We start from the raw sequence: 25,749 nt of genomic DNA on the forward strand, positions 1-25,749 counted from the left end.
GCCCTGAGCTGACCAGACGAGCAGGAAGACCGGGAGGCAACAGCAGCCTACCGGCCCCATCTTTAGCCCCACCCCACCCCGTTTCCGCGCCGCGTCTGTCTGTGCCGGCATCTTCCGTTTGCTGCGAGGGGGCGCGGGGCAGCATCCAAGCTGGGAAGGCACCCACCCGCCCGCCACCCACTCATCCTCTCATCTCTCCATCCACCCGAGGGGGGCCATGGCCGCCGACGAAGTCCCGCAGAGGGCCGTGCACTACCAGGCGGAGATCAAGAGGCTGAGCCAGGAGCTGACAGAAACCACCCAGGAGAAGATTCAGGCGGCCGAGTACGGGCTGTGGGTGCTGGAGGAGAAGCTGGCCCTGAAGCAGCAGTATGACAAGCTGGAGGCCTGAGAATGACAGCCTGAAGCACGAGCTGGAGCAGCTGAAGGAGGTGGGTGCGCTGCTGCTGCCTGGGCCTGGCCTCTGCGGGGCACTGCCCGCTGCAGCACAGCGCCTCGCACCGGGGTCGGCTCAGCGCTAGGGATCGCTGTGGCATTGCAGTGAAATGCGTGGGGCATGTGCAGAGTACCAGGAAGAGATGCTTCTAGCCGGGGATGGGGCGCTGACAGAAGTTCCCCAAACATCCTCCCATTGCCAGGACAATACGTGGGGGCCGGGCGGAGGGCTTGGCCCGGCTCCGTTATTGCCTCTGTCAGGTTCAAGCGGTTCTTTGCAGGGGGCGGCAGGTGTATTTATTATGGGCATCTGACATTCTTGTGCTGCACTGCGCTTTGCCACCAGGGTTGCTGCTTTAGAATGTCACGTGCTGTCAAAAATGATAAATAAAATATTATTTAGCAGGCTCGGCGTTCAAGAAAATAATTGGACAGGAATATTTATTCTATAGGTTGGGTTGTGCTGAAACAATTGTGCTCACATTGTTCTTGAGAAGCTAATATCACGTTAACAAATAAAAGAAACATACTTTGTGATTGTCAAGTCCAGATAGGAGAATATTTCTTTACTAATGTAAGTTTTATGGTATATTTGCAGACAGGAGTACGTTTGTGACTTACGATATTGATTATAAGGCATATCAATAAAGGAACCTGCAACACGATTGACATGCAACTGATTGTCCTCCTTGCCTTTGTCTGTACCGTAGCGAGCACCTGGTGTCCAGGGATGCACAGTGGAGTGGACAGTGCCGCGGCTGAGTGTGGCAAGCAAGAGCCCATTGTGGTGGGAGTCAGCCCGTAGCCAGCGTGACTAACACTTTCTAATTATAGAAACAGACATTCATGGTGGACAAGGCCTCACCCCGCCTACCCATAACCCGGGCTGCACTCCACATCAGACCTTGTGCTCTCCACTTTTAGACTCTTACACTTGGTACTGTTGCTTCAGTATACCCAATCCATATCTTTTATTGTATTTTATTTTTAATTTTGACCTGCACTCATTCTGCTGGCACGATGCTCAGTCCATTCAGTGCACTGGATGGAGCCTTCCTAGTTAAGTTTCACGTAGGTTACACAAACCCACAGAATACTCTCGCTTGAAGGATGTTTGTTTCTTAAACTGTTCATTCCCGTTGGGAATGTGAATATCTCCTTCAAATTCTGCGCCTTGACCCTCAGTCTGCACATAGTTACATGTTCAGCAGCCTCTTCCTCTAAAGCAGGCATCATCATGCCACGCCTTCTATGGACCATTTCCAATCTGTCTTTATTTGTCTGGAGATGAGGTGTCCAAAACCAGCTATACACATGAGGCCTCACCAGGGTTTTGTTTAGTTTCTCAGCCCTTATCGGGTTAGACGTTGTAAAATCGCCATTAATTAAAAAAGATAAATGAAAGAACACACTTGAAAAAATGTGCAGGTACCAAGTGAATGTATGCATGAATGACATGGTAAAGAATCACATTTGCGAGAGATTAAGCTAATGACAATGTAAATGACAATGCCATTTATCGGTTTTCAAAACCAACACATAAATACAAATGTTGTCATTTACAATGCCAATAGCTCTAACTTTTCCAAAGGCGAAACCATTGCATTGTAAATGCTTGTTTCCTAATGTTTACAGTATTGCCATGTATTTTTATTGTTTCTTCTTTTCAAAAGCTCTTAGATATGTTTAACTTACGCATTTTGTATTTTACTTGGCATTTTTGGGGATAGTTAATTTAAAAGTAGACATGTTTGAAATAATTCTATTTCTCCTAGCTTGGTTTTAGCAACTGCGATTTGTTTGTATTTATTCTATATTTCTTATGCATTTGAAAAGCAACTTTTTTGCAATTTTAATTATTTAATAAATGTGTTTTTAAAAAAATCATTATGGAGGTCTACATTAAGTTTAATTATTTTAATATATTTATTCTATATTTTATTTATGAATCATACTTTACCATAATAAACGTGTTTCAAGCTGAAATGTATTATATTTTTTGGCTACTTTATAGTTTTATCTACTAATTGATTTTTTAATTAGTTAATAGTTTTAGGTTCAAGGTAGATCTATATATGCCTTATTACTTGCCAGTGAACAAGAGCTGTTTAAAGCTTGAAACGCGTTACTCTTGGATGCAGCCTGCTGATCGAATTGCTGCCTGTATGTGGTGTGCTGCCTCCCTCACTGTGTGAGGCATCTCGAGGGGTAACCTTTGTGTCTGGAGATATATATATATATATATATATATATATATATATATATATATATATATATATATATATATATATATATATATATATATATATATATATATATATATATTCACTGAAAAAAACATAGGTTTCACACCAGTTATAGTTACCTGGAAATTTTACTGACATGAAACCATTGAAATTCCCACGTTATAGTTAGTTAGACTCACTATAACTTGCGCGCCTGCAATGCACTGCTTATGATGTCACATATTACATCACTCATGACATGGTCAGTGACATCACTGATGACACCATCCAGTGAATGTGTGTCTTTCTGAAAAATAAATATGTTTTATATATGTATTTGTAAAGGTGGATGGAAGAATAAATGTTTAAATAAGTGTCTAAATGGATGTTTTTAAAAAAAAAAAATTGATTGATTAACTGGCTTATTAAGTGTATCTTAGTGAATACATATATTAGCGAGTAATGTTTAAATATTTAAATGTTTGTATCAGTGTTTCACTTTGTGTATAAGTGGCTGCATGGGTTGGTGAGTAGCTACATGTGTGTGTATATGGGTTATTAGATTTTTTTGTATCAGTATGAGTGTCTGTATGGTTTGGTGGGGGTATTACTTAGCACATAAATTCATCAATGACTGACTCACTGTTTGTATGTGTTTTGAAGACAGCTTATGTGCAGGACTGTATGGATGGATGAGTGTGTATATGTGTGTGTTAGTGAGTGAATGACTGTCTCACTAGTGTCTATCAGTAACTACATATGTTTTAATCTAGTATATGGAGTATTGATGTATATAAGTGAGTAAATGTGAGAGTGAGAGATTGTAAGAGTTCCTGTATAAATAAGTATGTGTTTCTATAAGTGATTGTTTAAGAGAGTAAGTATGTGTAAGTTTCCTTAGAAGTAAGGTGGTAGTGTGTGTATAGCTGTATATGCAAATAAATGGATGTTCAATAGTTTATTTGCATGTGTGAGTATGTGTGTGTAACTTTTGGATGAGTGTCGGTGTGTAACAGGATGTATAGGTGTATCACTACATATGATGAGTGAGTATATGTATGAGTGACTATATAGAACTGTTGGTGAATGAGTGGATGTGTATATAGATGGCGGAATTACTGAATTGGTTGTTGTAACTGGTATGGGTATCTCCATGTTTTTGAAAATGTTAGTTTCTATTTTTGAATATGTATTTCAAGGGTTACATTACACTGAAAGGAAGTCTGTCACTGTCACAAGGATGGTGTCATCAGTGATGTCATGAGTGATGTCACTGACCATGTCATGAGTGATGTAATATGTGACATCCTCAGCAGTGCATTGCAGGCACGCAAGTTATAGTGAGTCCAACTAACTATAGCGTGGGAATTTCAATGGTTTTATGTCAGTAAAATTTCCAGGTAACTATAACTGGTGTGAAAAATGGTTTTTTCAGTGAATTTCACAGGTTTTTTAAATGCTAATTCCTTTCTATATCGAGTTTGTAACCTACGATTTTTTTTTAATTTGCTGTTTTGTGTGAGTATTAATTAGTATTATTTTTTTTATAATAATATTTAAAAAACCTTTTTTTTTTAAATCATTTTTTTTTGGGGCGCTCTGGGTCAGCTCTCCGGAAAGCGCACCCAGAGCGCTACTTGCGTTCGTGTAAAAAAAATATGAATGAAAAGTAAATAACAACGCAAGACATTTAGTACCATACTTATAAAAGCAATATTCTTTAGAACACTCTGGGACATTCTGTCATTGGGCTACATCTGGTGGATATTTGGGCTACATTTGTTTTTTTTTGTCTCTGGTGGCCATCTTTGGGCTACATTGGGCTACATTTGGGCTCTAAAATATATATATATATAGCCCAATATATATTTTTTCAAAGTTAATTTTCGTAAAAACCACTGGAGCACATATCTTGAGACATAGCAAAGGCACATCGGGCTACCAGTCCCTACAATTTTGCCAAGTTTGGTGGAAATCCATTGGGGCTAAAAGTGAGTTCGACCGCCCTATGGAAATTAACATGGAGAAAACACGTTTTGGGACCCCCCTTTTATCTCGGCCCCTGCTTGACGAATCCCCCCCACATTTTCAGGGAAGGAGCGGAGCGGGCCACCTACTTTGAGAAATTCGCGAAGATTCGTCCACCGGCGCCAAAGTTATTCCCAATAGAATGTTGCGGATTTCCTATGGAAAGTAGATCCTAACTATAACTACCTACTGGCGACCGCCAGTAGGGGAGATATATATATATATAGAAGTATTTGTACGCAATTTTCCTAGGGTTATTGCCCACTTGGGCTTGATTTCCTCTGCACAGTGCTTTGTACATTTGGGAAAAGATGTGAGCAATGTGGACAGTAATATTTTGCGATCAAAAATGGTACAGCCATTTGGTTTTTAAATGTGTAAATATATATTTATATATTTTATTAATTAAGCCACTTGTACATATAACATTGTATTTTTGTAAAATGTATACAAATGTTGGCACATGAAAATGCAGTATTTCTTTCATGTTGATTGAACCCATTTGTGAAATTGCGCGCGCACTGTCACTTTAAAAGATCGGCTTTGGCTCTCAGCAACTCGCCATGTGAACAAGCTATGTAAAGGCGAAACGCGTAATGGCGGCGGCAGGCTTGCTGGCAAGAATAAATCACCTCGATTAAGCACCAAAAATTGGGTCTGTTCTTTCGTCATTTCTGGATTGTTGTTCTGAGGCGGCGGCTTCAGCTGTTGGCGAATTTGCATGCATATGTGATACCGAAGAGGCTTCCACGGTACAAACAGAACCCCTCCTTGTTTTACTGGGCTAAGCGGCAGGAAGCAATACCTCGGCTGGTCACCCGGAAGAGGATCTACGGACTCCGGGAGGAGTAAGCTGCGTTGCCCCCGGGCGCCTTTTACATTTAGTCTGTTTGGTACCGACATCCGAAAGAAAAAAGCGCCGGCTGGCGCTAGCTGTGGTGATCGAGCGATAACGGACTACTCAAGGACAGCCCGGTAAGGAGTGTGCGTGTGTTTTGGTGCTTGCTCACTTGGAAGGCACCGAGCATTGAATCGAGGTGGAGCGATTGAAGCTCCCAGCCTAAAGTGCCGTAATGTCCGCTAACAAGTTGCGTGAACGAGAGGAGGCGGCGGAAACAATCTTTTTGGATTCCCCGGCTGGGGGGTCCGGCCAAGTCCCACAAGCAGCACAGACAGCTACAGGGAATCCCACCACTCGGGACATGTTTAAGAAATTGGAAAAACGAATGCGGTCAGAACTATCTAAGTGGTGGGAACACAGGTCCCTTTCCCGGTACTTACAAGTCAACAGAGTACCGAGGGGGCTTAGAATCACATTAGCCCCCAGCTATGAGAATCCTGACCCTGCCATGCTCAAAGAATGGGCCGAATCCAATCTGGAGTCATCTGCCAAGTTATTAAAAATTCTGGTGAAGTACGCTCTGAGTGACCGTGTAAAATTACAAGGTGAGATTGATAAATTAGAAGAAGAAATTTCTGGATTGGGTATGAATGACAAAATCAAAAAATTGCGTGAGGAAATGATGGTCCGTTTGAATAAGGAAGAAGAAATAATCAAGAAAAGAAAGGCCTATAAGTTTGAAAGAGACCGATTAGACTATTTAAATGGCCAAATTTTCACTTTTGCCAGACGTTATGATGGTGTAAAAGCGAGAGTAAAGGGGGCTCAAAATAAAGCGCCTGCTACACGTAATAACTCCATCTCAAGTTCGGAGTTAAGTTCCAACGTCGAAAGTGAACCGGAGGGAGACAATAGAATGGACCAGGCCTTGGGGTTTACCAAGCTCACCATGGCGGAGGAAGTCGATTGCCTATGCCTGGACCGGAGGGATACGTTGCGTTCAAGAACAAAACAAACACCAGGCGCAACTACAGGCGGAACCAACGCCGCAAAAAATGCAGGAGCCGCCAAAGGCAAGGCGAAGGGACCCCCAAGGGGACGGTGGAATCGATCCCAAAAACGCAATCAAACGCAAGCGGAAACGCCAACTCAATAATCTCACGCAGACTGTACTTACCAGACAAGAGGAAGCTGTATTGTCTTTGGGCCTGTCTTGTTGCCCACCTAACAATTTCAACTACGCGGATGCACAAATGGACACTTACAGATTTATTCGTAAGTTAAAATTGAACAAATTCCATTGTCTTCAATCCAAGAAACAAAATCATGTCGAGATTAACAGCCCCACTTTGCTGACAGTAGGGGACCAAGAGGACGTGAATGCAATATGGTCCCTGCAAAATGAAACCATCGGCAATGAAGGGGGTGATTGTAATTTGGAGAGGGGAAATGCAGCGGCGGGTTTAACATCTTTCAAACCCAAGTCAACGTTTCAACCCACAATGCTCCATGATAACATAGACGTTTACCATGACTTAGTGACAAAAGAGCTTAAACAATTATATATTGCCACAAACAGTAAACGTCACACAATCACCAACCGAAATTGGAGCTATATGCAATTGGTAGACAAATTGAGTGCGGACAACAACATTTTGGTGCGCCAAGCAGACAAAGGGGGAAACGTTGTTTTATGTCCTCGAGAATTATATCTGGAGGAGGCGGAAAAACAACTCAATGACTCTGCATGCTATAGAAAAAGCAATTGGCCTACCCTCAAAGCAACATGGGGGGACCAAGTAGCCAAACTTCAAGCATGGAGAAGTGGGGGTATCATCACGGAGGACGAGTTCCGCTTCCTGAAAAAAGAACATCCTGTGGTTCCTTCGTTTTATCTAATCCCCAAAGTCCACAAGGACTGTAACAGACCCCCTGGGCGCCCAATAATTTCCGCAATAGATAGCTCCTTGGAAAATGTATCGAAATACATAGACTTCTTTTTACAGGATTGGGTGAAAGGATTGGGCTCATATGTTCAAGATTCAACGGATTTCATTCGTAAAACAGAACAGTTGGTGTGGGGTCCAGACTTTTTGCTTCTGACCTTGGATGTGTCATCGTTATATACCTCCATTTCCCACCGAGATGGTCTCAAGGCAATCGAACATTTCCTCAACAAAAGTCTCATATATTATGGGGTGCACAACAGGATGCTGTTATCTATGGTTCAAATGTGTTTGGGGACTAATTTCTTTTTGTTTAACAATCAAATTTACCAACAAATTAGAGGTGTCCCCGTGGGGGCCTGTTTTTCCCCCAGCTACGCATGTTTGCACATGGGGCTGTGGGAAGAACAGGTCCTGGCGGGAGATCTGCGACTAACCATGGAACAGCATGTGGTCACCTATTTACGTTATATAGACGACTTATTTTTTGTTTGGAGAGGGACGGAGGAGGCGGCAATTCAATTTGTTGAGAGGCTAAATGTGAATGGTCTGAACCTTTGTTTTACATCATGCATTCATGCTAAAACTGTTAATTTTCTGGATATGGAAATCTACATTGCTGAGAACCACATACAAACGAGATTATACAGAAAGCCCACAGCAGGCAACACCATCCTGCATGCGGCTAGTCACCATCCTGGCCACTTGATACGCAGCATTCCCTATGGGGAAATGTTGCGTATCAAGCGTATTTGCAGCAGTGATGAGGAATGCGAGTTAGCTCAGGAGGCATGCAAAAGTAGATTCCTTGCCAGGGGATATTCTAGATCTTTAGTTGAGTCTGCACAGAAAAGGACTCAACTGATATCCCGTGAAACTGCCCTGGTCCCAAGAAATAGAGAGGCAGAGATACCCCCGGCTAGGGATGTTATCAGACCGCGCATGATTGCCACATATAGCCGGCAGCATTCAGCCATAAGAAAGATTTTCAATCAAAACTGGAACCTCATACTGGGGGATCCGGTTATTGGCAACAAAATATTGAAGAAACCACTCCTCACGTTCAGGAAATCTAAATCTATGGCCAATGTTTTGGTCCATAATACCTTAGAACCTCAAATGTCAACTACGTGGAAGGCCTTAGGAAGTGGATTTAAGAAATGCACACAGTGTAAGGCGTGTAAACATGGGGTCAACAGGAACAACTATGTTGTCCCATTTTCACGAACACCCAAGAGCATCACTAAACGCCTCACTTGCAAGACTGACTATGCAGTCTATGTGCTGGAGTGCACGTGTGGACTCAAGTATGTGGGTAGTACCCGCCTGCCGGTCCACAAGCGTGTGCTCCAGAACATTAGAGCTATCTCTAATAAGGACCAAGCTTATCCTGTTGCCAGGCATTTTGAACAGGAGCATAGTTCTAATCCGGTGCATCTTTCTTATTTTGTTATCGATGCAGTATGGCCAATGAAGAGAGGAGGAAATCGTGAAGCAAAATTACGTCTCTTAGAGACGAGATACATTCTAGAGTTAGATAGCAAGCAACCGCAGGGATTAAATGCAACAGAGGATCTTTACACTTGTTTATAGGAGGTTGGGACATTTGTAAAGTTATTCCTCGTTAGCATAAAATATGAAATGGATTCAAAACTCATGAAATGCAATATAACTGTACTGCCTCAAGGGTACTTGGTTTTTAATCTAATAAGCAATGTTGATATATTACCTGTATTACCATCGTCTCCTCATAATCTGATCTAAGAGCTTTTTTTAAATAAGGAGAGGTAACCCCACGGCGTAGTAGCCAGGGGATTGACAAAATAGTTTTTTTTTTTTAAACGTAATCTGTTTTTTTTAAAATGAATTTTCATTTTAGTTAGAGCACTTAGCACCAGCACTTTAGAGAACAATTCAAAATTTTGCACTTCTTTGTTGCCGATGACATGATAATGCCTGAAGTATTTGTACGCAATTTTCCTAGGGTTATTACCCACTTGGGCTTGATTTCCTCTGCACAGTGCTTTGTACATTTGGGAAAAGATGTGAGCAATGTGGACAGTAATATTTTGCGATCAAAAATGGTACAGCCATTTGGGCACGTTCACGCACGTAATATCCTGTATTTATACAGCTATTAAGAACAGTGGTTTTTAAATGTGTAAATATATATTTATATATTTTATTAATTAAGCCACTTGTACATATAACATTGTATTTTTGTAAAATGTATACAAATGTTGGCACATGAAAATGCAGTATTTCTTTCATGTTGATTGAACCCATTGGTGAAATTGCGCGCGCACTGTCACTTTAAAAGATCGGCTTTGGCTCTCAGCAACTCGCCATGTGAACAAGCTTTGTAAAGGCGAAACGCGTAATGGCGGCGGCAGGCTTGCTGGCAAGAATAAATCACCTCGATTAAGCACCAAAAATTGGGTCTGTTCTTTCGTCATTTCTGGATTGTTGTTCTGAGGCGGCGGCTTCAGCTGTTGGCGAATTTGTATATATATATATATATATATATATATATATATATATATATATATATATATATATATATATATATATATATATATATATATATATATATATATATATATATATATATATTACCACGATGTCTCCTCCATAGAAAGAAACTGAGGCAGCACACGAGGCTTCTGGAGCATCCACCTTTATTCTTTCATAAGACCATGGGCATGACGCGTTTCGGGGGTTTTTCCTTTCTCAAATGCCCCCCTGGTCTAGGTCGTGTCTTTCGCTTACAGTCCCAAAGTAAAGTTCATATATATATATAATTAATTACAGGCATGCTGGTAATAGTAGTCCTGGTATGCCTGAAGACTCACAGTTCATTTAGGCAAGTGCGCTGACCAAACGGGAATAACATTGAAATGATGAAAAGTCAGCGCACTTGCCTAAATGAACTGTGAGTCTTCAGGCATACCAGGACTACTATTACCAGCATGCCAGTGGTAACGCCCACATGAGCGGGGCTCTTGAATAATAAATCAGCTGTTCACAATGACAAGCTCATTTCTCATCATTTTTGCCAGTGAACAAGAGCTTTTCAGCTCGAAACGCGTATGGCTGCTGTGAAGGAGTGCGACTTGCTGACAGCCGACTACCTGTGGCATAGTGTGTGGTAACCCTTCCTTGTGTGGCGGTTTCAAGAGGGCAACCTTGGTGGAAAGAGATAGATATATATATATATATATATATAGATATAGATATAGATATAGATATAGATATAGATATATATATATATATATATATATATATATATATATATATGAGAAACCAACAATCCTGTTCCGCCAATAGAAGACGGAATCACTCCAGGTGCGGGCCTCCAACCAACCTCATTTTTGCAGCGCGTGAATCATCCAAAAAGAAGGTACAACTCCTTGAATAGGTAGCAGAAAAAAATTCTTTATTTTAAAATAAAGGACAAGTGTCCATCCGACGACGCGTTTCACTCCTCCTGGGAGCTTGTTCACATAACGCGCTCAGAGAGAACAGCCATTTTATAATAGACACAATAGTGGGACAAATCAAAAAAGTGCACACCCTCGCAGTGAAGGAGGTGTAAAAACAAATGACAGACCAATGTGAAAAGTTGTGCTTGCAATTTATCAACAAACGCCATTTTTAAATGACTATGGTAACCAAAATTAGATTAACATTGTTTCAATTTGATGTATATCTGTTAGAGGCAACATTTTATGGTTATACAAAAAGCAATGTTTTATCAAAAACACTTGAGGGAGGTAGAGCAGGTCGTTGGATTCGTGCTCCACAGTGATAGTTAAGTAAACAAAGGGAATCCAACTAGAAAAGGGGAAGGTGGGAGAGTGATCAATAGATGTTGAAGCACTCAGTGTTTTGTAAAATACCCCTCAAACACCAAAAGGCCCCTTGGTGTCATGCTTCATCATCGGGGTCTTCGCACCCCTCTATCGGGATGCGGCGTGCTGCGACCTACGGCTACGCGGGAGCACTTATGGTGTTGACTATGTGTGGTGTCCAGTGTGTGGGGTATATTTCCAAGTGAGTGGGGGGTGTGTAGTGAAAAATTAAAAAAAAGTACCTGGCACTAGAGTATAAAAAGAAAAACAATTTTATTCTGAACTCTGGCTGGTACTGTTAAAAGAAGTGCAGGACGAGGTCTAAGTTGTTTAATGAACAAGACCTCTGGTGTGCGTTGTTGTCGACATGTTTCGGAGACATGCTCCTTCCTCAGGACGGGGGCACAACCTCCCCTCCCTACTCACGTCTTTGTTACTAAAAATTGTGTATTTACAGAAAAGTGAATTTTAAAAAGTATAGACTAAGTGTGCCTACAGCGGTCTGCTACAAGCACAATGACCTGTAGAAAGACAAAAATAACACCTAATGGTTACCCATGTAGCGGGTAATTCAAGCAGGTGCAGTCACCTGGAACCATACCATTCGCTTATTTTATAAGCCTGTTAAAAAAGAGGGACTCACAACACATACAACATAAAACACATAAAATACTAGGGTTTGCTGTAAGATGTATTCATACTTGTAAAGCTTCTTTGTAGGCTTCATGAGCAAAATCGGTACGTCGGGGTGTTGCTCCAATGGCTATCTGTAGTGGAGAATGATGCAGCTTTAATCATTCATTCTATCTCCCTTACTTATGTAGAGGATTACAGCTGGTCGTTATGTACTTCGTTGTTCAGTATCATACTCACAAGGACAGGACTCTCTGATCACCGCCTTACCCCGCACGCTGCTCCGCTGGTGTGGAGTAAGGATGCGGTCATGGATATTTATACCCTTTCATCCTAATTGGGCGGAAGTAACTATGTGTGCTAATGGGGGTGTCCCGCCATTAATTACATGTCCATGTATGGAGCATCCGCTTACTGACCATACAGGGCATTCGTATGTAATTGAACGGGCGCCGGCCTGGGATCAGTGTCTGCATCATAGATCAAGTGTGGACGGCGCACGCGCACTGCCGTTACGGCGTCCATCTATGCATGCGTGATAGCAGCCAGTGTTTGTTCCACACGCATGCGCAATGAACATACGCGTGTGTCACTGCATGGTCCTACAACAGGATCCAACAGAAAACCTCAGGACACGAATCGGAGGTATGATTGAAGAAGGCTTAACACATGATTGGTTAAGTAAAAAGGAAGGAGAATTCCTGGAGCAGAAAAAACCACGCATTCCATACTTTTATTGTATTCCAAAAATACATAAGGACTTAACCAAACCCCCAGGAAGACCGATAGTATCGGGCATTGGCTCGATCCTAGAACCATTATCAAAATTCGCAGATGCCTTTCTGCGACCTTTAGTGCAATCTACAAACACCTACCTAAAGGACACTAAGGCTGTCTTACAACTACTTCAAGAAACAACATTCGACCCACAAACCCAACTTCTGATGTCCCTAGACGTGGAAGCCTCTATACTAGCCTCCCTCACGACGAAACAAAAAAAAAACTTTTTCCAGTATAAAACCACGATTTACCAACAATGCCACGGGACCAGCATGGGAAGCACCTTTACTCCGAGCCTAGCTGGTCTCTATGTGCACCATCTTGAGACCAACAAGATCCTCCATGACCAAAATCCATACAGGGCAAATATAAAGTGCTGGAGGAGGTACATAGATGACATTCTGGTCATCTGGGAAGGTGACCAACAGTCAGCGGAGAGCTTTCAGGAATGGTTGAATAACCAAAATGCCTTCCTGAAATTCACGAGCACCATTTCAAACAAAACATTGGTCTTTCTGGATCTGAACATTTATGCAGATGCAGGATTGATGAAAACCACTACTCATTTTAAACCTACCTCCAGGAATTGCTTGTTGAGATATGACAGCTTCCACCCGAGACATCTACGGGAAAATCTGCCATATGGACAGTTTTTACGCCTAAGGCGCAACTGCACAGAGGTGTCCGAATTTAAACAACAGGCTAATGACCTCAAAGAGAAACTCAGACAACGAGAATACCCCAACAGAATTATCGACAAAGCAATGAAGAGGGCAAAGAATAATAACAGAGAAGCATTACTGGAGGAAAGAACCAGGGAGCCCACAGAGAATAAGCGACCAATCTGTGTGACAACATTCAACACCATGTCAAATGAAGTGTCCAAAATTGTAAATAAACATTGGAGAATACTAACATGTGGCAAACTGAACTTTGAAAAACCTATGTTTGCACATCGCAGGGGACGCAACCTGAGAGACATATTGGTACACACCAGACCAAGGCCAACCACAGTAGCCCCACAACCATCTATTGGCGTCCAGGGCCACTTCCCTTGCGGTAATTGCAGCAGCTGCCATTTGACAGAAAAAAGCACGAGACTCACCTTTCGCAATGGCACCACATGGGAGCAAAGGAAATTCTCAAACTGTAATTCAAAAAACGTAATCTACATGATCAAATGCCCATGTAACCTTGAGTATGTGGGGATGACCACGAGAGCCATAAAAACCCGAATGAATGAACATAAAAGCAACGTGCGGTGTAAAAAAAGCACAACCAAAATGGCAACGCATTTTCTGACCGAACAACACTGCGTCAATGACTTGAAATGGACAGTCATAGAGCAACTACCCTCAGACGCTGGCCTTTTCCAGAAGGAACAACGTTGGGTGTTCAGACTGGGGACCCATTTAAATGGGCTTAACGACGATGTACCCTGGAGTCAACTATCAGTATAACAGAGGACCGCCAACTGTTCAAATCAGACACATAGATTCAAACCCTTTCCCATTGTTTGTTCAATTACAAGAGATGATTTATTATTATTATATACAATCTCATTAACCAGCAGGAACAGTCCGGAGTTATAGGTCTCCCTCTACTCGTTTCATTACATCAATGTGTCAGAGGTAGAATTAACATACGCGCTCTGTAGGCAAGCAGTGACACACGCGTATGTTCATTGCGCATGCGTGTGGAACAAACACTGGCTGCTATCACGCGTGCATAGATGGACGTCGTAACGGCAGTGCGCGTGTGCCGTCCACACTTGATCTATGATGCAGACACTGAGCCCAGGCCGGCGCCCGTTCAATTACATACGAATGCCCTGTATGGTCAGTAAGCGGATGCTCCATACATGGACATGTAATTAATGGCGGGACACCCCCATTAGCACACATAGTTACTTCCGCCCAATTAGGATGAAAGGGTATAAATATCCATGACCGCATCCTTACTCCACACCAGCGGAGCAGCGTGCGGGGTAAGGCGGTGATCAGAGAGTCCTGTCCTTGTGAGTATGATACTGAACAACGAAGTACATAACGACCAGCTGTAATCCTCTACATAAGTAAGTGAGATAGAATGAATGATTAAAGCTGCATCATTCTCCACTACAGATAGCCATTGGAGCAACACCCCCGACGTACCGATTTTGCTCATGAAGCCTACAAAGAAGCTTCACAAGTATGAATACATCTTACAGCAAACCCTAGTATTTTATGTGTTTTATGTTGTATGTGTTGTGAGTCCCTCTTTTTTAACAGGCTTATAAAATAAGCAAATGGTATGGTTCCAGGTGACTGCACCTGCTTGAACTACCCGCTACATGGGTAACCATTAGGTGTTATTTTTGTCTTTCTACAGGTCATTGTGCTTGTAGCAGACCGCTGTAGGCACACTTAGCCTATACTTTTTTAAAATTCACTTTTCTGTAAATACACATTTTTTAGTAACAAAGACGTGAGTAGGGAGGGGAGGTTGTGCCCCCGTCCTGAGGAAGGAGCATGTCTCCTAAACATGTCGACAACAACGCACACCAGAGGTCTTGTTCATTAAACAACTTAGACCTCGTCCTGCACTTCTTTTAACAGTACCAGCCAGAGTTCAGAATAAAATTGTTTTTCTTTTTATACTCTAGTGCCAGGTACTTTTTTTAATCTTTCACTACACACCCCCCACTCACTTGGAAATATACCCCACACACTGGACACCACACATAGTCAACACCATAAGTGCTCCCGCGTAGCCGTAGGTCGCAGCACGCCGCATCCCGATAGAGGGGTGCGAAGACCCCGATGATGAAGCATGACACCAAGGGGCCTTTTGGTGTGTGAGGGGTATTTTACAAAACACTGAGTGCTTCAACATCTATTGATCACTCTCCCCCCTCCCCTTTTCTAGTTGGATTCCCTTTGTTTACTTAACTATACAAAAAGCAAAACAGTCAATAAATGAACAATTTGAAACCAATAGATAATGACCATGATTGCAAATAATGAAAATAATCATAATTAAGACATAGTGTCCTAATGAAATTCAGATTTGCAAATGGATGTAAAGTTTTTTTGACAAGTGTCACTCAATTAAATATATATACACAATTGATTATATCTGTTTCGCAAAGAATAAACCTCCAAAATAGCTGTCTGAAATATCGCAGACATACATATCAATTAATTTAAGTATTCATCTAGTTCAACTTTATGGTTTGTCAAAGAAAGTGCTCAAAATGTGCAGTTTTATACCAAAAAGAACATAAATCATAAAATTAGAACCCACACATAAATGCGATTAAAATAAGTGTTGCTCACAGCTGAGTAAGCAGCCAAGACAGTTACATTAAAGCCTTCAGTGTTTTATAAAAGATTTTTTTATAGAAACATAATTGTGCAGAAATTCATACATGAAAACAATATATTTGTATTGGTCATCAGCCGATGACCTAATTCATGTTGATAAAATTCTACAGAAAAAGTATGATGTTTAAACATTATATGAAATGTTACCAAAAGGAAACAGATCTTCCAGCTAGATCTACAAAAAGTTGTTTAGATCTTCCGTTAAATTTAACCCATTTGGGGCCTTGGTATCTAATGCTAGTATAAAGTGCGATTCTTTTTGCCTAAGTAGCTTGTCCCGATTCCCACCCCGTCCGGGCTGGGGCACTGAACACAAGACAGTATATTCAAGATCTTTTAGCAATTTGTTTTGTACAGATCGAAAATGCCTTGCCTCAGGATAGTTCTCATCACTGTTAATAATAGCTCGTATGTGCTGCAAGATGCGTTTATGCACAGGACGTTTTGTGCTGCCTATGAATTCGAGATTGCAGGTGCATTTCAATTTATAGATTACATATTCTGACCTGCAGGTTAGATGTTCTCGAATGGGCACAGGGACCTCATTAAAAGCAGTCATATAGTGGGTGCTATTTTTTGCAAATGTGCATGCACGGCAAGAAGTGCACTTAAAAAATCCTGTTTTATGAAACCAAGGTTTTTTCGGGGAGACCTCAGGTGATGGTTTATCCAATGCATCACGCATTGAAGGCGCCCTCCTGAAAGTTATGTTAGGTGTAGCAGGTCAAATGGGACCTAGAATGACATCTGTTAGTATTATTGGCCATTCCTTGCAGATGATACGCCGTATTTTACGCTCTTGTGCACAAAAGGTTGTGATGAGCCTTACTGAACATTCTGAAATAATGTTGTCAGACTTTTTTGGTTCAAGTAGGGACTTACGAGCAAGCGATCTAGCCTTAATTAGAGCTTGATCCAGAGTGCTTTCAGAATAACCCCTACACAAAAAGCGTTGTTTAGAATCATTTAAACAATCAAGTGATATGGCGTCACTGCAAATTCTACAGATACAAATAAATTCCCCATAAGGGATACTTTTAATAGTATGTAGTGGATGGGCACTCCGGGCATGAAGAATGGAATTGCCCGCTGTAGATTTGCGGTGTAATCGGGTCTCAAGTTTGGAATCTTTTATGAACATCTGCACATCAAGGAATTCTGCCGTTTCTGAAGTTATAGAAGCCGTGAATTTTAGATTTAGTGTGTTAGTATTTAGATCAGATACAACAGATAATGCCTCATCTGTTGTCCCTTTCCAGATTATACACACGTCATCAATAAATCGCCAATAATTGACGATATTGCTCAACCAACGCTGATGCGTGGTCCTGAGCTCGTGCTCCTCCCACCAACCCACATGCAAGCATGAGTAGCTGGGGGAAAAGCACGAGCCCATCGCCACACCACGCAGCTGAAGAGGAAGAGGAAGAAAGTCTGCAACTACAACCACAAGGGGAAAGGGTCACAACCCCGTGACAGAGGAGCAAAAGTAACCCAACCCCAGATCACCCTGCCAAGGAAGGGCATACCTCCTGAAAGGAGGAGGAGTCAAGGATAGGGAACCCATCAGCGGAACACAGTGCCATCTGAAGGGAACAGGAGGCCAAGGAAAGGTTAAAGAACCCCCACGACGAAGACCATGTGGGGATCAGAAACTCCAACAATAGAGGGAATGAGCAAGGTATGCCCCCACGCTGAACAGAAACCAGCTGGAAGGAGCCTGACCTGAAGAAAACTAAGAGGGTACCCACAGAAGACCAGGTACACAGAGGGAGGCAACTGCAGAAACCCAAGCAGAGGGTCCTTGCAGAAACAGGGAGGGTGGGTCGTGAAGGAATCTGCGGCTAGAATCATCTCTACCAGATACATTGTTACCGAACGTAAGTAACTTATACATCTGATAGAGACTACTAGCCGCAGATTCCTTAACGTAGAATAGATACCCTAGCCATACCCAAAGGGAAGGAGGGTCTGCAAAAGGACCCACCAGCCTGGACTCAACACAGGGCCTCGAGGGGATGAGTCAACCAGACAGGGAACAGAGCCATGTCACCCCAGGCAAAAACGAACCCCATCCTCCAGAAGATCACCAGTCCCAGAGGGGATGCGGGAAGACTAGCAAAGAGGCGGCACCCCTGCCCCAGCAGGAGGAAATAAGGACAAGACTAAGGGAGGCCAGAGCACCTTGAGCCCCGCCTAAGTACCACGGATCTCCACCAGGCAAAGCAGAGGAGCACCAAGAAATAAGAGCTACTCAGAAACTCCAAGGAGAAGAGGTAGAACCAAGGCAATCCCCCTGCTCACCCCCCCAACCTGGAGCACACCCAGAGAAGAGGGCATCCAAGCCTGTCACCGCCGGAAGGCAACAGACAAGACCGAACAGCGCCTCAGACGGGGGAAGACAGGACCAAAGGCACAATGATGCAGGAGAACAACAGGTCTGCACTGGCATGCACAGCCAGCACCACGGAACGGTGCACCCGGGACAATCCAGACGAACTTAGAGGCTAGGAGGGCCAAGAAGGACCCGGACACACCCCACGGGAGGGTCCGTCAAACACAGGCCCACGAAAGAAGTGGAACCAGGCAGGGTTACAACGCAAAAACGCAGACAGCAGGCCAGTGACACAGCAGAAACCTCTGAATGGCAAAGTCCGCAGGGGCGTGGAACAAAAGAGTGCCAGGCATGTCGGCGAAGGGCCACAGAAACAGCCATGGTACGACCAAACACCTCCGAAATGTCCAGAGCGGAGCGAAGAATGAATGACGACAGCTCCCAGCCATCCAACACATGGTGCGGCAGATCAACACAGGCACCCTCCCGAGAAACAGCAGATAGAAGGGACTCAGCCGAGTCCCACAAGCAAGAAGTGGCCCTAGCCAAGACACACAGAGTGTTAAGGACCCGCAATGCCGCGCTGGTGGAGGCGAAGATATTGCGCCCCCAGTAATCTAACCAGCGGGCCTCCTGTGATGGGGAGACAACACCGATGGCAGGGAGGGAAAGGCAGTCTGTAAAAGAGGGTCCTGGTAGAAGGTTGAAGGGAAAGACAGACAGAGTCATGCGGCGCAGGGCGGTGCAGAAGTTGTTGGGGCACCGGGACCCCCGTGGCGGGCCACCCCCAAGCCCCCAAAAGCGAAGTGTGGAGCGAAGCCTCATAGAGAAGAAGCAGCTCCGGACCACCAGAACCCTGACGGAGGACCTCCAGAAGATGAACCGTGGGGAAATGGGAAGCTGGATCGCTCATGCGCAAGATACCCGCAGCCGTGTTAAAAGCCCGAACGAAGGCAGCCCCTGCCTCCGCAGGGCCCCGCGGTGGGGAAAGCAACTCCTCTCTGGACGACTGCTACAAGCTAAGGCGGCCATCCCCCAGTTCCACCAGAGTAAGGAAAGGCCAAGTTTGGAAAGGACCGAGGAATGGGGGACCTGTGGTGCTTCCGGCCCCGAGGAGCAGTCCTAAGACTATGCTGGGGAAAAAGTCACGCCGCAGCGACCCGTCTCTGGATAAGATGAAACCATCAACGGCCGAACCTCTGGGGAGGAGGCGTCTGAAGACAAATCAACAAACAGACGCCGGCCTGGCGCCATAGAATCTGCGACCAGGTGTAGGTCAACGTCGACCGGCGCCAAAGGGGACGCCGGAACGACCTCCGCCACAACCCACGGCGCAGGAGACCGTGGCTGGGCCGGAGCCAAGGCAGCTAAGGAACTGCCCTGGAAAGGCGTCGACTCGACCCCCAACGAGGCTTCCGCCTGCAAGGAGGGACGAGGGGGGGCTCAAGGACACGGCCCGACCCCTAGCTGGCCTCTGCGTCGCCGCCAGGGCCAGCAACTGCCAGCGCCTGAGCGGCGTCACCACAGCCTCAAACAAGCCCGCCACCCGCCCAGAGGACATGACTAAGCCCCGGCAACCTCCCACGACACCACAGGAACCCCGAGAGGGTTTGCGGTGAGGCAGAGGTGCCGTGGTCTGAAGGAGGGAACCCCGAAGGGTCGCACCCAGATGGCACCACATCCTCCGAACCAGTCTGCGCCGGAGCCGCCACTGACGAAGCAGAAGTCCCTGCACGCAGCAAGGGATCCGCTGACGTCCCAGGAGGAGGAGAAGCCAACGAGGTCTGAAAGGCCGCCGCATAGGCCTCCATCTGGGCTCTAGTCGCCCCCGTGCCGGGATACGGCGGCGAAGCGCCGGGCCGCAACAACCGCTGAGAATCCACGCCCCAAACAGGTGAGGACCGGCCCTCGGGGACAAACTGTGACACTAACCAACAGGTGAGCGACGCTCTTGCGGCCTGGGAGGACAACTATGTCGGAGACACAGGTGGAGGTTCTTGAAACCGTCCGCGGGGGACGGACGCAGTGACGATGCCAACCTGGACATGGTTGCCAAAAGGAATTTCATCCGGTGCTCCCGTCGGGGCTTCGGTTTAATTTGCTGACACGCCTCAAAGTCTGTGGAGTTGTGGTGCTCCCCCAAACACCACATGCAGATAGAGTGAGGCTCCGTGGGCGACATCTGGCGCGAGCAAGACAAGCACATTTTGAAGCCTGAAGGCATTCGCACACTGTTCAAGAAAAACGCTCAAGGTGAAAAAGGAAGGCCTGAAGTAGGCCAGGAGTACACGATTCGGGTCCGAGTTGCACGCGGAAAAGACGAAAACTGATGTCAGCGCGTCCGGGGTGGGGCTTATGTGACCTCGCTGACGTCACGCCCGCGGAGGACATCGGGCAGAGTTGCGTGGCACCCCCCCAGCGCGCAGAGATGCTGGGCAAGAAAGTTTTCCTGGCCCAGTCTCACGCCTGAGGGGTATTCTACGTTAAGGAATCTGCGGCTAGTAGTCTCTATCAGATGCCCACACTCTGAAACAATGGTTCATATTGTTGCAGTTCGCCCACTTAGAACTGGCTTGTCCGGCACTCACTTAAAACGCTGCTCTGGAAGAGATTTCCATCAATAAGGATCTCGTGAAATAATCCTCTATCTGGCACATGTAAATACATGTTGAATGAAGCCATGAGACAAGCATGATTGGACTAAGTTTTGTAATCAATGGGATCATGCTGGTTTACCTTGATCTTGAAAAATTTTATAAATGACAGCCTGTAAAAAAGGAAACTGACAATTATAAGTTTAAGCCAGTACTACGAGATACTACGGAAAGGTATGATAAAATATAAATGATTACATTTAAAAAGGAAGATGTGGCTAGCTCTTGGAACAAACAACCAATTTGTACCCTTACATGCAGCTGGATGTCTGAGTGTTTGCAGTACTGAAGTATTTGCTGGACCAACTGATCAGTCAATAGATCCAAACAAGAGGTGAGAATTATTGTATACCAGATCAAATACGGATGTATGCCGGATGACCAACAATTGTAACACAAGTCCCATTCAAGGCAATGTCCCAGTGATCAAAGGTGTCTATTGTCATCACTTTTACTCATTGACCGAATCAATGTACTAGAGCGAATCAATCTGTTTACTGCTGACAACTGAATGTAATGGAACAAAACATTAGTGACCGTAGATATTTGCAGGTCGTAAAGATCAACATCAGTGCTGTGAAGGAATGACATGGTTCCCGACATCAGGAACAGTACCATCTCCTCTACCTAAACTTAGTTCATAGGGCAAACTCGCCTAGACATCCAGCAAAAGGCCATATTCTGTTGGGGTCAGGCCTGGGGTCCAGGGCCAGCCCCTACACCCTTGCTTTAGCACAAGACCTCATTACGAACATGCACATGAGAAAAACTGCTGCAATTCACAAGTTTGCGCTGGCATGCAAATAACCTCTGATGGGTGAATTCGCTCCCACACCTCTATGACACCTATTTACACAATGTTCAGACCTACTGTAACCATGCGCTTCCATGCACACTTTCTGAACTACAGGCTATTTATCCTCTGTATGATGCTGCATACCGGAAGGAAATTCCGTAGCCTCCTTTTTCTCATTCTCCCCAAAGTCACCCACACCTTTGGACACCACTGATACACGCTAGCTACCATCACCAAAACTCTGCCATATCATCCCCCTGTCATTAAATTGTATCCTGAACCCAAAAGCAATGAAACTGAAAACATCTAGATGAATAACACCTATAATAATGAATGCTTGCCACTGGAATAACTTATTTTGAGCATTTAATAAAGCCCATTAGCTCTACAGCATATGCCTTATAATATTCTACTTTGGAGTGTGGCAATGAAACTTAGAAACTCATGGTTAAGATGTACCAGACACCACACTTTTTTATAGCTTTCAAGTAAACAAAAACCCCTGCAATTAAATAAAGTAAAAGTCAGAATCCAAATACAATTAAAATGATTAATCAATTTTGTCATAAAGGAAATAGGACACCAAGTAACGGTACTGTACCATTTGACTTTGCAGCCATTCGATCAATGTGTCTGCCGTTGAATCTGGGACCTGACATCGCAAGCCGTCTTTTTCATCCACTTCCATTAATTCTAGTATTCCACGCAAATCTTCCATCAGATGCAGAACTCTTAGGCTTCCCATGAAGGGGGAGGTAGGCGACTGGCAGTCAAATATGCCATTTGAATATTCCAAGGCCTTGGAGCCTTAAAAAAAAACATACACACATCATCATACTTAAAAGACATGATAATCGGGAACGGATCAATGCACAACACATTTGGAGACTAAAGCAATGTAACATCCACCCCCTGGTAAATGTCAACTTCGGACATTGTAACTACATCTCCTTGAAGTCTTTGCAGCACACAAGGAGTTCTGTGCCTGGAATGCATGGGCTGGACATGGAGGGACAAAGGAAACCTGGCTTTGCCAGTGAACTGCCTAAACAAAATAGGACAGAATTGGTCTCTTCTAGAGTCAATTATTTGAAGGGACTACATGGCGTTTCAGCATAAAAGAAGTTATGGCTCTGCAATAGACAGGGTTCCAGTTTGTCAAGGTATGTAAACAGTAAACTCCGGGCTAGTGGAGCTATGCATACGGGAGGACAGAATTATGCAACAGGGTTGACTACATTTTGTGACAAGAAAGGGCAAATTATGCAGCACAATGCAACACATTTTGTGATAACATTTCATTATTCTGTCATTTTTAAGTCGAGCATACTATACAGCACATCAGCGGTCTGTTGTGTGGCATATTGAGGCTTAGCAAGTACAGAGAGAGACTTAGGGCACACCCACTGTTTAGCACGGTTTGGCTTTCCTGCCACTTATTTCCCTATTTCTTATTTGTGTCCCAGCTTGTTAACCTTGTGATTGTCCCTCCAATGGGGCATTGCCTCTTTATTGTTGCTTTGACTAGCTGGTATCTCCACTTCTGTTGCTTGCTTTTCAAACATATTTTTTCTGTTCTGTGAAGTGCATATATTGTCGAAATGTCGAGCTTGTGTACTTCTCATCCCTGCACTTGGTGTTGCCCAAGTGTTTTTCTCTGGTGCTCCGCTCTGTTGTGCTTGCCCATGTGCTTCACCCCGTTGCTTCTCAACCTTCTGTATTGCTTTTCCGTCCCACTTGTCCTCCCTGTGTTGCATCCATGATGCCTTGACTTGCCGCCAAACCAAGTGTTGCTTTGTCTTTCCCCCGCCCTACCAGTGTTGCTTGACACCCCCCAACCCCAACACTTATGTTCCAAATGGCCCCCAACTTTATATAGAATTTGTTTTAAATGCTATGCTCGTATTTTATTTTTAGTTTACTATCCGACTTGAATTAGTAACTAGGAAGCTTTAATATATATATATTTTTTTTAAATAACTGCCTCATTTTGTAGGAATGTGCAAATGCCATGGCGCACACAACGGTTTTTTTTGTTTTTCATTTTTAAACTGTAGACACCTTGCACATGATCAAGGATGCTGTGCAGCATGGTTAAAAACCATTGGCCACGCCAATAGGTAAAAAAAGGAGAGATCTATTGACTTTGACAATGCTGGTTACATTTGTTAACACATGTGCATATATTTCAAGTCATTAGTACCAGTGTAACACCCAAATATAGCCCTATGCAACAGAAAGGTATGGTTGTGCGTGATTTCATAGAAAAACGATTTCATGGAATACCATTACTGAGAAACCGTTTCATGTAAACTGTTTAATGGACATTTTCAGAATGAATGCCATTTACCCTTTCATAGAAACCAATTCATAGAATGTCTTTGGTCGAAATTGATTTTTGAATGCTTATTTTTTAAGTGTAAATGTAATGGCTGCAGGTCTTACTTTCAGAAACAGTTCCGTCGTAGATTATTTCAGTGCTTTACTCAAGGGGACTTTATTTCATATTTAGAACTTTTACATTGTCAATCAATTACTTCTGATGTTTTTTTTTTTTTTTTTTAACAACTCTTTTTATTGAGAAATCGCATGGAAGACACAGCACTCCGTACCCCGGAGAAGCTGTACAAGTACAGTACATCCGAATCAGCGATTCATTTATCATTGGAAAACTTTCCCTCCAACCCCCCACCCCTTTCCCCAACCACCCTAATCCCTCCCTCCCCCCCACCCCTTGCACAACGTCTCTCCGATACTGCATAGCATAGTCATATACAAAACAGCGTATACATATTTGCCTCTATATGCCCATCACACCTGCTCTTCCACGCCTCCCGTTGGTGCTGGGGGCGCAAGCCACAGGCCCCTGTAGTCCGCCCACCTTTTCCATATTTTATAATGTTTTTTGGGACAGCCTCTGGCTTCGAACACCGGTCGTTCCAATCCAATGCAAAAGTCAAGGCCACTTTTCCATCCAACCACCGTGGGAGCCCTGGGGTCCTTTCAGGCCCGAGCAACATCTCTCTTTGCTACCGTAAGGCCCAGCAGGAGCAAATGTCTTTTGTAAATGTTACCTCCAACCCCTACCAAGACGTGTAGTAGTCCCAATTTTGGGGTACGAGGGAGGTCCCACCCCAGCACCTCCGACAGACAGTTCCATACTCCAGTCCAAAATCTCACCAGGCCGCTACAGCCCCCTACTGTGTGTAGGAGGTCACCTATCTCATGGCTACATCTCAAGCACACTGGAGACTCAATCAGGCCAGCCTTCCACAAGCTCTCTCTAGTATAGTAGGTACGGTGTAAGTACTTAAACTGTATTAGGCGCAGGCGCACAGCAATAGCTGCCCCCCTGGGGGATTCAAGGGCTTCTCGCCAATCCTCCTCCTCCAGTTCCCCACACATCTCTCACCCAGCGATCCCGTAGAGGCTGCAGATCAGAAGAGCAATGTGTGACCAGTGTCTGATATATACGGGATATTTTCTTCTCCCCCAGGTCCCCCATGAACACCTTCGCTTCTATCGGGCTAAATTCAGGCAAGGTATCTAGTCCCTCTAGTATGGGTGTAAGGGCATGCCTTAACTGTAGATATCTAAAGAACTGTGTACGGGGCATAATGAATTCTTCGCTAAGTTCTTGAAAAGATTTAAGCGTTGTGCCCTTCAAGACATGACCCAGTGCAGAAATTCCTATTGAGTCCCAGCCTCTGAAGCCCTGCAGCGACGCCAGCGCTGGCAGCTGCCCATTGTGCCAGAGTGGGGTCTCCCTCGTCAGCTTCCCCCACCATCCCATGCGACGCAATATTTGTCGCCAGAGCTGAAAGACCACCTGCGTTGCTCTAGGCAGCCCCCTTCTCAAC

General features: G+C 44.3%; 1 protein-coding gene and 1 pseudogene across 30 annotated transcripts in view; one reads left to right on the forward strand and one right to left on the reverse strand.

Moving 5' to 3' along the window:
• PPFIBP1 (PPFIB scaffold protein 1) overlaps positions 1–25,749 on the reverse strand; it is a 1,004,279-nt gene that overhangs the window by 822,005 nt on the left and 156,525 nt on the right. For all 30 annotated transcript variants that reach the window (XM_086920149.1, XM_086920163.1, XM_086920158.1 and 27 more), the window contains exon 3: positions 22,491–22,696. In XM_086920149.1, the coding sequence (XP_086776275.1) occupies positions 22,491–22,696 (206 nt within the window). The remainder of the gene's footprint in view (positions 1–22,490; positions 22,697–25,749) is intronic.
• LOC147751536 (protein bicaudal D homolog 2-like) lies at positions 218–521 on the forward strand (annotated as a pseudogene).

Source organism: Lissotriton vulgaris, chromosome 1_1 (assembly GCF_964263255.1).
Source record: "Lissotriton vulgaris chromosome 1_1, aLisVul1.2, whole genome shotgun sequence".
Taxonomy (NCBI): Eukaryota; Metazoa; Chordata; class Amphibia; order Caudata; family Salamandridae; genus Lissotriton; species Lissotriton vulgaris.